This window comes from Sylvia atricapilla, chromosome 1 (genome assembly GCF_009819655.1).
Source record: "Sylvia atricapilla isolate bSylAtr1 chromosome 1, bSylAtr1.pri, whole genome shotgun sequence".
In the NCBI taxonomy this organism is placed as follows: Eukaryota; Metazoa; Chordata; class Aves; order Passeriformes; family Sylviidae; genus Sylvia; species Sylvia atricapilla.
In genome coordinates, this window is record NC_089140.1 from 49,721,809 (window position 1) to 49,736,285 (window position 14,477).

At 36.7% G+C, this 14,477-nt stretch overlaps 2 protein-coding genes across 24 annotated transcripts in view; one reads left to right on the forward strand and one right to left on the reverse strand.

The window, feature by feature from the left end:
• FBXL2 (F-box and leucine rich repeat protein 2) overlaps window positions 1-14,477 on the reverse strand; it is a 411,994-nt gene that overhangs the window by 223,452 nt on the left and 174,065 nt on the right. The window lies entirely within an intron of this gene.
• Window positions 1-14,477, forward strand: part of CLASP2 (cytoplasmic linker associated protein 2) — a 140,839-nt gene that overhangs the window by 63,408 nt on the left and 62,954 nt on the right. For all 23 annotated transcript variants that reach the window (XM_066322207.1, XM_066322240.1, XM_066322220.1 and 20 more), the window contains 2 exons: window positions 8,417-8,496; window positions 13,793-13,885. In XM_066322207.1, the coding sequence (XP_066178304.1) occupies window positions 8,417-8,496; window positions 13,793-13,885 (173 nt within the window). The remainder of the gene's footprint in view (window positions 1-8,416; window positions 8,497-13,792; window positions 13,886-14,477) is intronic.

Genomic DNA, 14,477 nt, shown 5'->3' on the forward strand with positions numbered 1-14,477 from the left:
GTCACAAATGTATGTTCTTTTAATTATTTATGAAAACTGAGTGCCAAGAGAGAAATACATGAGTGCTTTGAAAGATTACCATGGGAGCATGAACATTGTGCATGAGTTGAAAGATGACTGCATGAGCTTCCAGTTGAGTAGAAACCAACATTAATCAATTTGAGATAAGCCTAAAAAGTCAGGTATCTGTGTTCTCACTGCTCGTGGAACTGCTTGTCTTTCTCCACATCCAGACTTTGGTCTTACCTAATGTATGCTGTCCAAACCTTGTAATAAGTATAACACTATTACTTTCCTTGTTCTGTAGTTTTCTTATTTCCTGTGTGCTTGATAAATGTTTATTAGTTGATCTCCACATCATATTGTGAAGGGCTAGTATTATTAATCTTTCATACCTGTGAAACTGTGTACAAAGGAATTGAGGCTAAACTTGTGGAAACTATGTGGCAACACTGAAAGCAGTGTTAAGAATCAGCTTCAGACATCACTTACTAGAGTTTCTTGGAGCACATAATATTCAATACATAATCCCAAAGGAATTTGTATGCACAAGAGCAGCTTCAAATTTTACAGTATGCATGCTGGTACTGTCATCTTCAGTCCACCTAAGAATTATTTTGTGCTTCTTCTTAGTATAGGAGTCCTGTATTTGTACCTGATTAACATGTCACACCTCAAGGCTTGAGATGTGCTATCCTGATAGTTGAAAACCTGGCACCTCTTTCTTCCTTGTAAGCTCAGCTCACTCTTAATTTCTGCTTGTCCCTCCTCAGGGGGACATGCTCCTGTTCTCTCATGGGGTATGTAATTGTATGGAGAGATCTGCTTAGCATCTCAGCCCTCAGAGACAGCACACTTACTTGTTGGGTGGAAACTTCTGTTCATGAGTAATATCTCTGGCATGTAGGAGAAATGTTGTAGTGGAACAGGCACAGTACAGGTGGGGTCTCTTGGGAAGTTCTCTAACTGTGTCTGCCAAATTTCTGATATAGCCAGATAAAGTAACAAATGCAAGGTATTGTAAAGGTATTTTAAGATATTGTGCTGTTTTGTTCAGTTTATGCTGCTGTTTCAGTTTGAATGACTTTCTGGGTGCCTCAGGGACGATGACTTTTGGCATTGGAGGAAGTGGGGTGGACAAGTCAGTTCAGAGTGAATGGCAGTCACTGGAGCTGAACATGACAGAATGCATCTGTCAGTTTCCTTAAAGTAAAGTGCATGCTTTTCTGCTCTGCTTAGTTACTTGAATTGTTTGCTAAGCTGGTTAAAAACAACAGGAAGGCTTTGCCAGTCCAGATGCTGGGGAGGTGGAGGCATCGGGGCAAGTTTGCTTGGGTTTAGTATTTTATTCTGAAATTTATTTCAAAAACTGTGGTAGCTTAACTTGTTTCAACATAACAGGTTTGATGATACTAGTTTTCTGCCTGGGTGTCTTTGTCAAAGGCAGTTCAGCTTCAGTCAGAGGCATTTTAAGCTGTTACTGAATCATGAACTGCAGTGGCCTGTGAGACTGATACAGTTTCCTTTTGCTGTTCTCTCACTCTCCTTTTTCACTGTACTCAGGTAATAACTACCATAAGATAAACGTGTTGGGCAACCCAGTAAGGTAATCTCCCTATGAACTTCTATTTGTTAGGTTTCTCTGGTAGACAGGGTGTGTGCTTGCAAAAATTTATAATAACAGAGACGTTTTGGACATTGGGGAGTTACTTGTTTGCAGATGCAGTTGCTATTTTCTCAGGAAATGGACACAAAGCAGCTGAAATTGAGTTGATGAAAACTTTTATCTAAGCTGGGATCTCTGCAGCTCTTCATGGTTTGGTCTTCCCCGAATTTTTATTGGCAGAGTTGTGACAATTAGCAGCTTGATCTGTTTCTTAACTTTTATAGCAAAGCCGGGAGGTAAGTGGTGTTAACAGTACAAGTTACTTAAACTAACATAATTTTATCTAAGTTGGTCTAATTATAGCCATCCTGTAGGATTTACCAGTGCTACTATCTGAAACTATGGTTCTTGTTTAAAAAAAAATCTTGTCTAATGTTGATCAAAGTGGTTTTTACTCGAGCAACTGCTGCTTCTTTGTTCCTCTCAAATGTTTTCCTAATTTAAGCAGGTGAGCTGAAAGCATCTGTACTTGGTGACACTCAATCACTCAGTGATGAAAGAACACCTTTGTGCTTCATGCAGATACTTGAGACTGAAGAATACTTATTTGCTTGTTTTATGGTGGGGGGCATTATGCAAGTTTGTCAGTTGAAGTTCTTTTTCAAACATGGAAATAAGAACATTGAGGATGTTAGAATCTGTTAATACGTCAAGGTCACTGCACAATATATCAAATAGCTTTAGATAACTCCATAGTTTAAAACCTGAAAGGAATTTTCAAAACTTCTCAATCTTCAGCCAGTTTTCTGAACATTTGGTTCCTGTTTTACAGCAGCAGACTTACAAAAAGTGCATATGAAAGGATGCTATTCTAGATTATTTTAGTAATCTTATGGTACCTGGGAAGATAAAGAGACTCCTAACTGGGCTACTGAGATTGAAATCGGTCTGTTCAGGAGGGCAGAGTCATTGTTTTAAAAGTCACCCTTGCCATCTCAGAGGTGGTAATTCAGATCATGAGGCACCGGAAATTTTCTTCCCTGTCCCCCAACAGTACCACTTTAAAAGTAAATAATAAGGCCTGACCTGACCCTAGGATAAATAAGTAGATTTTGTGAAGACTGAGAGCTACAGAAGATTCAGGAAAAATCCCAGTTACAGAGACTAGCAGACAGTACAATGTGCATTCAGAGAAAGAATTAAATATGACCTTTGCAACATCTGCCCACTATGGCTGGGAACAGAATGTCATTATTGTTATTGCAAGTACCATGCTAAAGAAACAATTAGGTTTTGTGTCTTTGTCATTGGTAGGGTTGTTGTGATCTATTATTTATAGCCTGTGTGTGTGCATTGGCTTATTTGTTTGTTTGTTTTTGTTTGGTATCATCACTTTGCTTAGATCCACTCCACTCAGTGTTTTGTGAGAGAGGCTATCTCCATTTCGCCATGTAGCTTCTGCAGTTGTCCTTCCTTGAGTTCATTTTTGTATAAGTATTGCTCTATTCCTCTCAGCCTATACTTAGACTTTCAGCAGCTGTACTTTTTAAGGTGCCTGCCTTTCCTTCTCTGTCCTCTCTAACTCATTTGTATCCTGAGTCAGCCACTGGGTTGTGCTGCCTTGGTGTTTATATGGCCCCTCAGTGAGGCAGACTAGGAAACTTGCTCAGTGAAACTATTCTTCTTGGCCAGTTTATTTTATTCGTGGTTTAGCCCCTCCCTTCTGTGATTTAGTGCTCAGTTCTACCAGGGCTAGAATGAGAGAGGTCAGTAGGAGTGAGTGGGAGTTGCCAGTTAACCTATTATGTGAAGAGCTGAGTAAGTACTTGAGCTTATCCTGGCCATTTATCCCACGCAGAGCTGAAGCTGCTGTCTGTTCCTAATTTACAGCTGATTGTTTATTAACCTACAAAGCCAAGGATAACGATGGGCTTTTCCTTCAGTCCAGAATGACCTGCATCTTTTGCTTCAGTCTCTAATAGATAAGAAATTAAGCTTTGGAATTAGCTGATACAGAGCCATAACATTTTGTTGTCTTTCAGAAAAAAAAAAAGGTAGTCTCCATCATTTTACTCCAGGTGTATGTTCTTAACTAAGGTAGGTATTGCCTGCAGTTAGAGATTTCTGAGGGAAAAAAGATACCTGAGAAACAATATCCCTGTCAGAGTTTACTGATGTTAAATTGTGATGCTTGTTGTGTCAGAAAATAGTTAAACTTTTTCTAGGGAAACATTTTGAAAAAAGGATTCAGGAACAAAAAATGAAACAAAGTTTTAGGGTATTTGTTACTCCTGAGTTTCTGTAGCAGCTTTGAAATTCCCTTTTTTCACAGGGAAATTTTTTGTTGTGTATTTCTTGTCAAAAGACATACAAAAGTAAAAAAAAAAAAAAAAAGAGTTTGACTAGTAAAGGCCTGCTACCAGATAGAAATTGCACTATTTTTTTTTTTGTATTTTTAGGCCAGCACTTGTGTACTTTATTTAGCAGTTAGGCATGCTTTGAATAAGCAGTTCTCTGTTTCAAAACAGAAATACGAGTCCAAAATCATCTTCAGCATCTTTCTTTTCCCATATAGTGTTGTCTCATTGTTTTGTCATCCCATGATGTACAGATTTGTAGATAATACTGGGGAAAGCAGCAAGGCAGAAGAGCAAATGAGCATTCCAAAGTTGTGATATATTGGAAGTATTTCAAGTGTTTCAGTCTGAAGAGGGGAAGAACTCAACTGCAGGAATTAACTCCTGGGTGAAAAATTGATTTCACAAAAAGCTAGGTAATTCCCTTGCTTGCATACAGTACCCTTTCTGGTGTTGAGATATTCTCAGTGCTGAACTCAGCCTCATGACTGGAATAAACTTTCTTCCAAAAAAAGACTCCTAGGGCCTTGCAAAATGTTAGAAATCCTTAAATTTAATTCATGAAGGTGTCATCTCTGTTAGCAGTCTGCAGGAAGTAAGGGATTTTTTTTTTTTTTACTTCCATTTACAGACTCATTTAACTTCAGTTTAAAAAACAAAACAAACCTGAAGACACACACACAAAGAAGAGAAACCTGTCAAAACCCTCCACAACTCCACTGTAAAACTGAGAGGGGTTTCAGCTGCCCAGATATGCATCCATACTGAGTGTGTTTGCTATGTTTGGTATATTCTCAGCAGCTTCCTGAAGTGGAACTGAGACTTCCAGGGCTCTCTGTGAGTCTGTATAACTAGAAGGCTTGAAGGATAAGAATAAGTAAAGGTTATGAATGAAACCTTACAAACAGTGTAGATAAATGTCTTGTGTGTAATTTTCTTCCTCTCCATGAGAGAATTTTTTCTTCTGGGTCTCAGCTGAAAAAATCTCAGTTGGAGTCGAGTCCAAAGACAGGGTAATATAATTACCCAGTTGATGAGGCACTGGATTTTAGCTGTGTGCTGAGCACTTAAAGATGTTAAAAACGCAGTGGGTTGAAGCCCCATAGGATTGTTTATAGTGCTTTTGCCTTTAGGAATGCAGTAGCTGAACTTGTCCCTATTTGGTCAAAGAACTGTATGTTCCGTGGGGAGCCTTCAACATGCACTTTTCAGTCGAAGGAATTAATACTACAGGGAGATACAAGAAATTTGTAACCACAAGCTTGGTCTGAGAAGGTAAGCAACAGCAGCAACAGAACAGCTTATATGTGAACAGCTCTGTCAGATATATCAGTTTGGGGTCTGGAGGCAGCACAGTCTGAATTGAAAATGTAGTAAAGCTCTGGTGTTGCTTTTGTGGAGGAGAGTCGAGCCTTACAAAAGCATGAGAGATCCTTTGAAGGCATCTGCATGTGTATGACTGTTCTGTATCTTGTTAGCACAGTAAAATACTTTCTCCTGAATTGGGAAACAGCAGGTGGAGTTCTGTCATTTTTTGATTGTCTCTACAGAAACAGTGATTTGGTAAACCTAATTGGTAAAAATACTTACAGAGAGATTGGGAAGGGAAGGGGAAAATTGAACAGTATTTTTCCTCCTCAGGCAGTGTGGACTTCTGACTTTTATACAATATGAAGAGAAGTTACTTTATACTTTGTTCTGGTATGCGTATGTGATTATGCAGTTGAGGAGAAAGATGAGTGAAATAGAAGTTAAATGTGGTTTACAGATAACTTTGAACCATGTAATATTTTTTTTTACCAGTCAACAAGGTAATAAAACAACTTTTGGAGAGTATTAATTTAAAAGAAAATCAGTTTGTAGATCTGAACTAGTTGTTGAAACTCAGGAAAATGGAAGGTTCTCTGTGTCTGGACTGTGTGAAATGGATTTTAAATATTGGTCTGTGCCTCCTCTTTCTTTTCTTGAAATAAAAAAATGGTTACTCCTTGGATAAAGGATTTTCCCTTACTGCTCAGGATGCATTACTAGATGATGTTTAGGTGCTAGAAATACCTGTCATGTAATGCATGCTATTTCCTAATTTTAGAAGTAATACTTCAGGGCAGACTAAAGGTGACAGCATCTACTTACTTGGCAAAGGCAACTTCATCTCCTTTTAATCTTTTTCTTTATGGTGTACAGCAGTGAACTAGAAATACTTGAAATCCAAACATTTTTCTATATTTTTGTGTTCATGGCCTATATGTGTCAATTTGTAATGTTTCTGTAGTTTATTCCCTAGGAAAAAAAATTGGTAAGTAAAGGATGGGAATGCAAAGTATCTTTTTTCCCTGTGTTAACATAGGTGCTTGTGAATTTATGCAACTGAATAATACAGAATTTCTATAACTGTACTTTTCTAGAGTAGGTGTTGTATACTGACTCTGATTGTTTTGTTTCTGTGAGACTTTCTTAAATGTCAGAGTATTTGTGGGCAAACAAATGAGATTATGATCTAAGCTGTTTGTACCACCTACTTTAACATGTGCTGCTGGGCCAAATTACTTCTTCAAGGTTTCTCTTCAAAAAATTCTCCTCTGAGAAGGGTATTCTTCCTTTGAAGAGCTATACAAGTTTGTGGCAGAAGGGTGTGGTTTGGGTGTAAATGGGTCTTTCCATCTTCATTTTTTTTAGTTGGTCAAATACTCATGAACTTTATGGAAGGGTTTGTTCCCTCTACTCTCTGGAAGGAGAAGAAATAGGTGGTTATAATTTCTTCTTTCTCTTCTGGCTGCCACTGGTAATTATGACAGATGATGTTGGAGATGCACGTTGAAGTGTGTTGTGTACGGCATCTCTTTACAGCATACTTCAGCTAAGGCGCTCAAAAATTTTTAGATGTTCCTCCATCATACTGCAGGTACTGTGTCCAGATTCTGTGGTTTTACACTAATGAGCCACAAATGTACGTGAGAGATCTTGTTCTTCATAGCAGCGTTGAGATCTAGTAAGTTTGCCACCAAATTTCTAGTGGTACTGCACTCTCGTGCTTCTAACTGCACATGCATACAAACACAGAAGACATAATTTCCTTCACCATAATGAAGAGATCAGGAACTGTAAACCATCATTCTTAGAGTGCAGCCACCAAAAATTTGATTCGTCAAGACTTCCTAGCTTTTCGTTCTGGTTGACCACTCAGCCTCTTAAATGCTTTTTCTTTATGGTTTTTATTTGTTCTGTAATTAGTAAAATACATGTCTTCTCTGATGCTTCCATTTCAGTTGCATTTGGCCAGTTAGGGAGAACATTCTGCCATCTATCCTATTGGCCTCACTCTGAAAGAGGCACTTGTTCCTGAGTACTCATTTGCTATCACAGATTATGTTTTTCCTTTCAGTAAGGGAATGTTCAACTGGACTGATTCTCTCCATGTGGTCAGTATATTTTGGCATATTACCTTCCTGATGCAATTATTGAAGATATTTAAGGATTCTGCCAAGCTTCAGCTTGTGCTTGGAGTTCTAGTCTTGTAGCATACCCTGGACTTGATGACCTTGTTCTTTGATTAGATAGCAAACTTGAGCTTCTTTCTTTAAAAAAAGGGGGTTTTCTTGATAGCCTGAGTTTTTTGCAGAAACCAAAATCCAGACATTGTTTACAAATAGTTTTCTTGCTCAGAGTAGTCTTAGCTTCTGCCCTCGATTTTAATGAAATTTGCAGTGTATACCAGTGTGAAACCAGCAGGTGGTTGGTTACTTGTCAGTATTATTCCCTGGTCCTTCTGCTGGGCATCTTTGGCTGTCGTGTGAGAACAGTTCCACTGTGAACGGTCTGAAAACAAGGTGACTGAAATTCAGATTTAGCTCCAGTACAAATTCTCCTCACCGTGTCTTTTCTTTCATTGTTGAAGTTCTTGTTACCTTAAGACTGAGAAATGTACCTCACACTTCTTAGCACCATATTGGAAAAGACAAAAAGCAACCCCCAGACTTTCAGGGCTGATTATTTAAGGGGCACATACGTTAAGATGAAAGTTCATCCTTAGGAATTCTATTTACTGATGGATAGCTCTTGCTCTGGTATATAATTTAAAATTTGGATCTTTATTTTAGAGAGTTCTTATTGTCAGGGTGCAGATCTCAGAATTGAATGCTAGAGGATTGTTAGATGAAACATGTTTCCAGTTAGATACAAAAATAAAAATTATGACACCATTAAATTTATTGAATTGGAAATTACTTTGAATTGTTCATTTTGGGTAAAAAAAAAAACGGTCATTTTTTTCTTATGGTGAAGTAAGTTCGAGTTGTTAGGATTATACACATGATGTACAACTCTCCACAAAAATGCAGCATTTTTGTAAGAGACATTAAATGTTTGGAAGTAGGTATGGTGAAAGATGGTTGTAAGAAATTTGAAACCTTGATGTATGCTAAATCCTGTTTAACAGTATTTTATGTTTATTTAGGTTCCTCTAAAGAAGGAGGAGCTGGAGCTGTGGATGAGGATGATTTTATTAAGGCATTTACAGATGTTCCTACTGTACAGGTAAGATGCTGTGTATATTTCTGTTTGTCTTCAAAAATACATTACTTGCAACAATGTGTTACCCTGCTTTTAAAATTTATGTAATTTTACAGTGTTCTCATCATTACTTTTGACTCTTGCTGACCTTTGAGTTGCCATGGAAAGCTCTTTATGTTTTTCCAGTAGTTACAAAAAAATGCCACCTTTTCTTTACTGTCATACTGATTATTACCATATTGTGTTTTGACTAAAATGCCTTACTGCTTTTCTCAAACCTTTTCAGGAAGCTAGTGAAAATAATTGGATGTTTTAATAATAAAAAGATTAACATAACATTTGGAAAGCTTAGAGCTGCAATTTCAAGGCATAGTCATATTTAAATAGGCAGGCAAATAATTTAAAGAGCAAGAATTGTATTTCCAAATTTACCTGAGTTGTAATGATGTGTGTCTGGTGTACATGTCCTTATTCTAGTAATACTTTAAAAAATTAAATCTAGTGCCTTATTTTCATACTAATGAACTAGTTGGATTCTGAGTTCTTATTTAAAAGATCAGATTTTAATTTCTATTCTTTTAGTGTGGGAATTGCATGTATTTGATACTTCCACATAGTCGAGTCATTTAATATGCATGTAGCCTATAAGGACTATTTTGATTATGTTTTCCTTGAGCAGCTGAGGTGTGGAACACAATCAAAAACTCAATAAGCCATAGTTCCCAAATGACAGTAGGATTTTGTTAGACTCCCTTTTCTTGATATGTACTTTTGTTCTATTTTTATTTCCCAAGCATAGTTATTTGTTAGATCTGCTTCTTCAGGCAGCAATACTGTCTGCTTTCATGAGGGAGCACTCAATCTGCATGATCCCTGTCACATCAAGGAAGTCTTTGTCTAACTCTGTAAGAGCTTTATGTATCTTTGCCTCTTCAGACTGTGTTATGAATTCTTTGGAGGACGAAAACATGCAGCTCATAATATTGTTTATCCCCATTATGTTGAACAGAGCCGTATTCCACAGAACAGAGAATGTGATGCTTGTAGTTCAGTGCCTTGGTGTTTGCCTTAGTCCCAAGCAGAATTTTCTAATTACTCAGACTGATTGGTAACACTGCAGGAGCAAAAGTGGGGTGACCGTATGACATGGACCAACACATGTTATTTTCTGTCTGACTGCTGAATTGCCTAGAAGATAGGTCATTCTCTAAACTGCAGAAGGTAGAGGAGAAAGACATGTGTCTTTACTAATCTCCCTCACGTTGAGGTGAGGAGGCAGGAGAGACATGTGTAACTGAGTCCAAAATTACTTATCTGCTTCATGGATGAACATGCAAAAAAAGAATTTTTTTTTTAGTGTTTTAAGAATAATGGCTTCCTGTCCCACTTCATGTTTCTGGTTGTGGACAATCTCTGATCTTTCAGGAAAAAAAAAACGAAAGCAGATTTCATGTTCTCCGACCATGTTAATTACTAAGGAAGTGTGAAATTTCTGTTAGTCTTGCAAAGAAAGAATGTTTATGTCCTGTAGTTTACCGAATTATCTTAGAAACAAAGGACAGCATGAGGAGAAAGAGTTGTTTGGACCTTACCAGGCCCATTCCTGTGTCTCTTCTGTTTTGATTTTTGAGTAGTGGCTTCAGTGAAAGTAAGGAAGGAAACTACACGGAAAACCAAATTCAATTCTGGATCAAAATTAAGTGCATCTTAATAAAATAAATTGAGGTTACTTATAGTGTGGGTATGTTTTAAGTCTCCAGTGGTAGATCTGACTTTTCAGTGAGCTGTTCATACGACTGCTCATCTTTTTTTAGCAATGTCATATTGTTCACTTGTACCCAGTTTTTAATCCCCATATTGAAAATACTTTCCATCTATATAGTTATTATTCTTACTTGTGTTTGAGCTTTTAATTTTTCTTTCTTTGATGTTGCAGTTGCTTTTAGTGAGGTGTGTGTATGTTGCCCTCTAATGGACAGCAGCAGTTTATGAAGAAGATGGGCGATTTTAGATGTAGTCTGATGCATCTGTGGGCCGAAAAGTACTGTAGTGACGGGATTGTGCCTTCATAGTCAGGATTACAACCATACTGTTTTTACAACTTAAGCCTTTGCTGAAACAGAAGGAAATGCTGTGTTCAGGTTATTAGGAGTAACTGCAATTAATAGATAAAATTTGTTGGAAAACAAGTTCAGTTTTGTTTATATAAAAAGTCTGATGTGGGAACTTGTGAGCAAAAAATGCATTATGTCATTGGCTGAACATATAATTTCATCTTGGCCTCCTAAAAGTATCATTAATTGAGGGCAGGGAGAAGAGAAATTATTAAAATATTGCCTTTTATTCCTGTGAAATTAAAGTAGGTGTGTACAACCTTGAAAATACAGGATTTTTCAGGGGAATTATGGATTTCTCCTCTTGACAAAATAAAATTATACTATTTATTAAATTCTACACTGCAGTGCCAATTTGAATATTCCTTAGTCCAGTTGTGTTTGTGCCAGGTAATTAAAGAAAAAAAATTTAATTTTTTCCCTAGCAATGCTAATAGGATGGACATCAACCCATTGAACAGGTTGTTTCTGTATTTGTCTGGTGCCCAGCATGTTTAAGTCTTGCAGCAGTGATTATACTGTACAACATGGTCTCTGCGTGACACAGAGGCTGACAACAAAAAAGTCGTATTTTCAGGATTTGCTTAATGAAACAGCTTACAAAAGGTTTTTGTACCTTGACCAGGACCAGACTGAGATCTGAGTGTGCATTGAATGGTCCTCAGTTAGATGCTGCCACAGGACATCATCCTGTTCCCTTCTTGTTGCATTTCACTTCTTTATGATAAGTTCACAGAGAAATCCTGAGTTTGCTGAGAATTTTTGCATGTACTCTTGTAGGATGAGCTTTTTGTATATTAAAGCTCTGAATTTGAGCAGGACACAGGTCCAAGTGGGTTATGGTAAAGGGAGATCTTGGGGAAGTTGAATCATGTCATGAATTCTGACAGCTTGAAGTGTCACTGAAGCTGCATCTAGAGTTAATTAGTGACTAGTATTTCACGCTTTCAAAGAAAAATAAAAATTTTCTTTCATAATGTGAGCTAATTTTGATAAGAAAGCTTACTGAGACACATGTAATACTTTTTTTTTTTTTTTTTTTTTTTTTTTTTTTTTTTTTTAAGGGTATGGTACTTACAGAATTAGTGTTGTAACAAACTAGGGTTGTGTAACAACTATTAATAGACTACCAGTATACACAAATATATTAAATGGGGATACAAAACTTGTGTTCGATTTTTTGGGGGCAGTGAAGTAGAAAGTCTATTACACTTGGACCAATTTTTTTTCCTTTAAGTCATTTGTTCATTTTAAGTTAGTTATATATCAGATGCTTAGTGACTTCCAGTGAAGGAAACAGTAATAATGAGGAACAGCTTTCTGTTTTCTCTGGATGCAGTCATGTCTCCTGTATAGAACAGCAAAGTTGCTTTCACAGTGTATCCTGGAAGAGCGCACAGAGCTGCATGGTAATAAAAAGCTCAGTTCTGTTTGTAAAGTATATTCAGAAATTCTTTTCCACTTGAAGCTGGTCTAGGTGTACTAATTTATCTGTTTCTGGAAAGGTTCCTACCCTGTTTATTCGGGAAACCCTGTATTCTGTTTTAGAGCTCTGATGTCTTTCACCTCCTCCGTATTCCAGCATGAAATATGCACGCCTCCATAACCATATTCTGTTAAAGTGTTGAAAAAAGAGTAGATGTCAATAGAGTTAAGGTTCCCTATCTTCTGTAAGTTAAATTAATTTGATATGCTCAGGGAACTGGAAAACTAAATTGTATTGGAAATAACCCTTACTTACAGTAATTTGAAGGTGCCTGGAAAATTAAGATATTTTTAAGAAAATAATCATTCACCTTAACTGCAGAACAGAAGAAAGACATTGCATTGTTTTAACAGTAAGATGAAAGATACATGCATATATACATGCTAGAACAGTGTGTTCAAGAGACAGAGCTTTTAACCAATGCGTGCAAAGCAAGGTGTCTTAACCACTGGCCCTTGTTTCCCCTGTGTGCTCTTGCACATAGAAACGTCATGTCTTGTTCTTAAATAATGAGGGAGCATCAGGCTCTGCTATTTAGGTGCTGCAAAAGTTATCATGCTGGTGTCCAGCTTTCACTGTACAAAACTATGAGTTCCCTTGAAGTCTTGACTCATATCTGGCAGCCCTGTATCTTGAAGGTCTCTCAGGTGGTGCCAGGTGCTTATGTATGGGCCCCAGTGAGTTTTGGCCAATGTGATTACGTAAAAAATCTTCTGATCCAAGAAACTGGAAATGTTTAGCTGAAAATGCTTTTTTGGAAAAAAAACCAAACCTTGACCAAGATTAAGTTTCTACTTAGTAATTTGCTTCATAGTCTCTTAAACTTGTTCTCAGGCTGGAGGGAAAAATATTTCTATTTTGTGTATGCAGTGGAAGCAGAAAAAAGCATTCTTTGACTTATGTCCAGGAAAATAGAAGGGAAATCAGTTTTTGACAGTAATACTTTTCCATGAGTAGGTTTTTTTATTCCTTTCTTCTTTAAAAATCTGTTCATATACGTGTACAGTTCAGTAAAGATATTAATTCATTTATAACCAAACAGTGACTGTTGCATGGTAAGTTTATTCATGTTTCAGTATTGGTGGTCTTTCTGTATAGTGAGAATTCTGACTAGAGGTGGCTCCTCATATTTATTTACTGACTGTAAAAGTTAATGAATGATAGTCTTAAAGTTGGAATGCATGAGAAGCTATGGAAGCCTTTTAATTTAATTTTTCAGACAAATTTTAATTCCAGTGTTTTCACAGCCCAGTTAGTTCCTCAGAGAGTCCCATCTTCAAAAGAGTTGCAATGAGTTAAAATGTTGGTTGAGTTTTATTGTGAGTATGAAAATGAAACTGAGTTTTGGTAGTATTGCAGCAGATTATCTAAAACCTCTGCTCCTATTTTTTTAAGTGGAGTTAATGAAATTGTAGATATGATTAGTTCATCACAAAGGTTGAGGGTAAAATCTTCGTGATAAGCAAAATGGACAGTAAGATGTTCAAAGGAAAATGTTACTTCTCAGCTGTTTTTTTTTAATGACTTTGTTAGAGTGATATCCTTACAGATGGTCTTAAAATTCCCGTTTATAACTCTGACACAGATCTCTGGAACTTCAGGGTTAAGATTTGTGGGATTAAAGTTGTATTTTCACTCTTCTTGAGCTATTTTTCTTCATCACATTACTTGGGAATTAACAATATGAGGTTCCTGATTTTTTTTATTTTTCATACTTCAGATTTATTCTAGTCGAGAACTTGAAGAAACGTTGAACAAAATCAGGGAAATTCTCTCAGATGACAAACATGATTGGGATCAGCGAACTAATGCGGTAAACTTTTTGTCTGGTCTTGGCCTTGGATGGGTGTATTTCATAAAGCACAGACAGCCAGACATTTTAAAATACTTTTTTCCTAAAGTCATTACAAAGTAATGAAAGAAATTTTCATTTTAATTTTTACACCTTGAATTTCTGTACACCAAGTAAGTTTGAGTATTTTTTAAAGTCTAGAATGCATTTTTGCTGACATTTAAGATGAAGCTTTTACTAAAAGCCATCATATATGTTTAAGTTTGGCATTTATGCAAAGTTACATATTCTACAGGTTAACTGCTAGCATTTAGTACCTCTTGTGTGGAGCTATGAAAAATTCCACTTACAGGGTTAAAATGTCTGGGTATATGTACCATTTATATTTTTTAGTCAGGTTTATGGCATATTAATGTTTATAAACAGGTATATGAACAGAATTATGTGTTTGTGTATTTGGATTCTGGGGCGGGGGGGGAGTTCTAGCTCTAGAGCTTAATATAAATTTTTTACATTTTTTAAAATTACTGCCATATATTTTAAAAACTTTGCTTTAAAGACATGCCTGCATTTATTTTTGCATAGTGAAACTGCTCCTTTATTTTGATCTTGA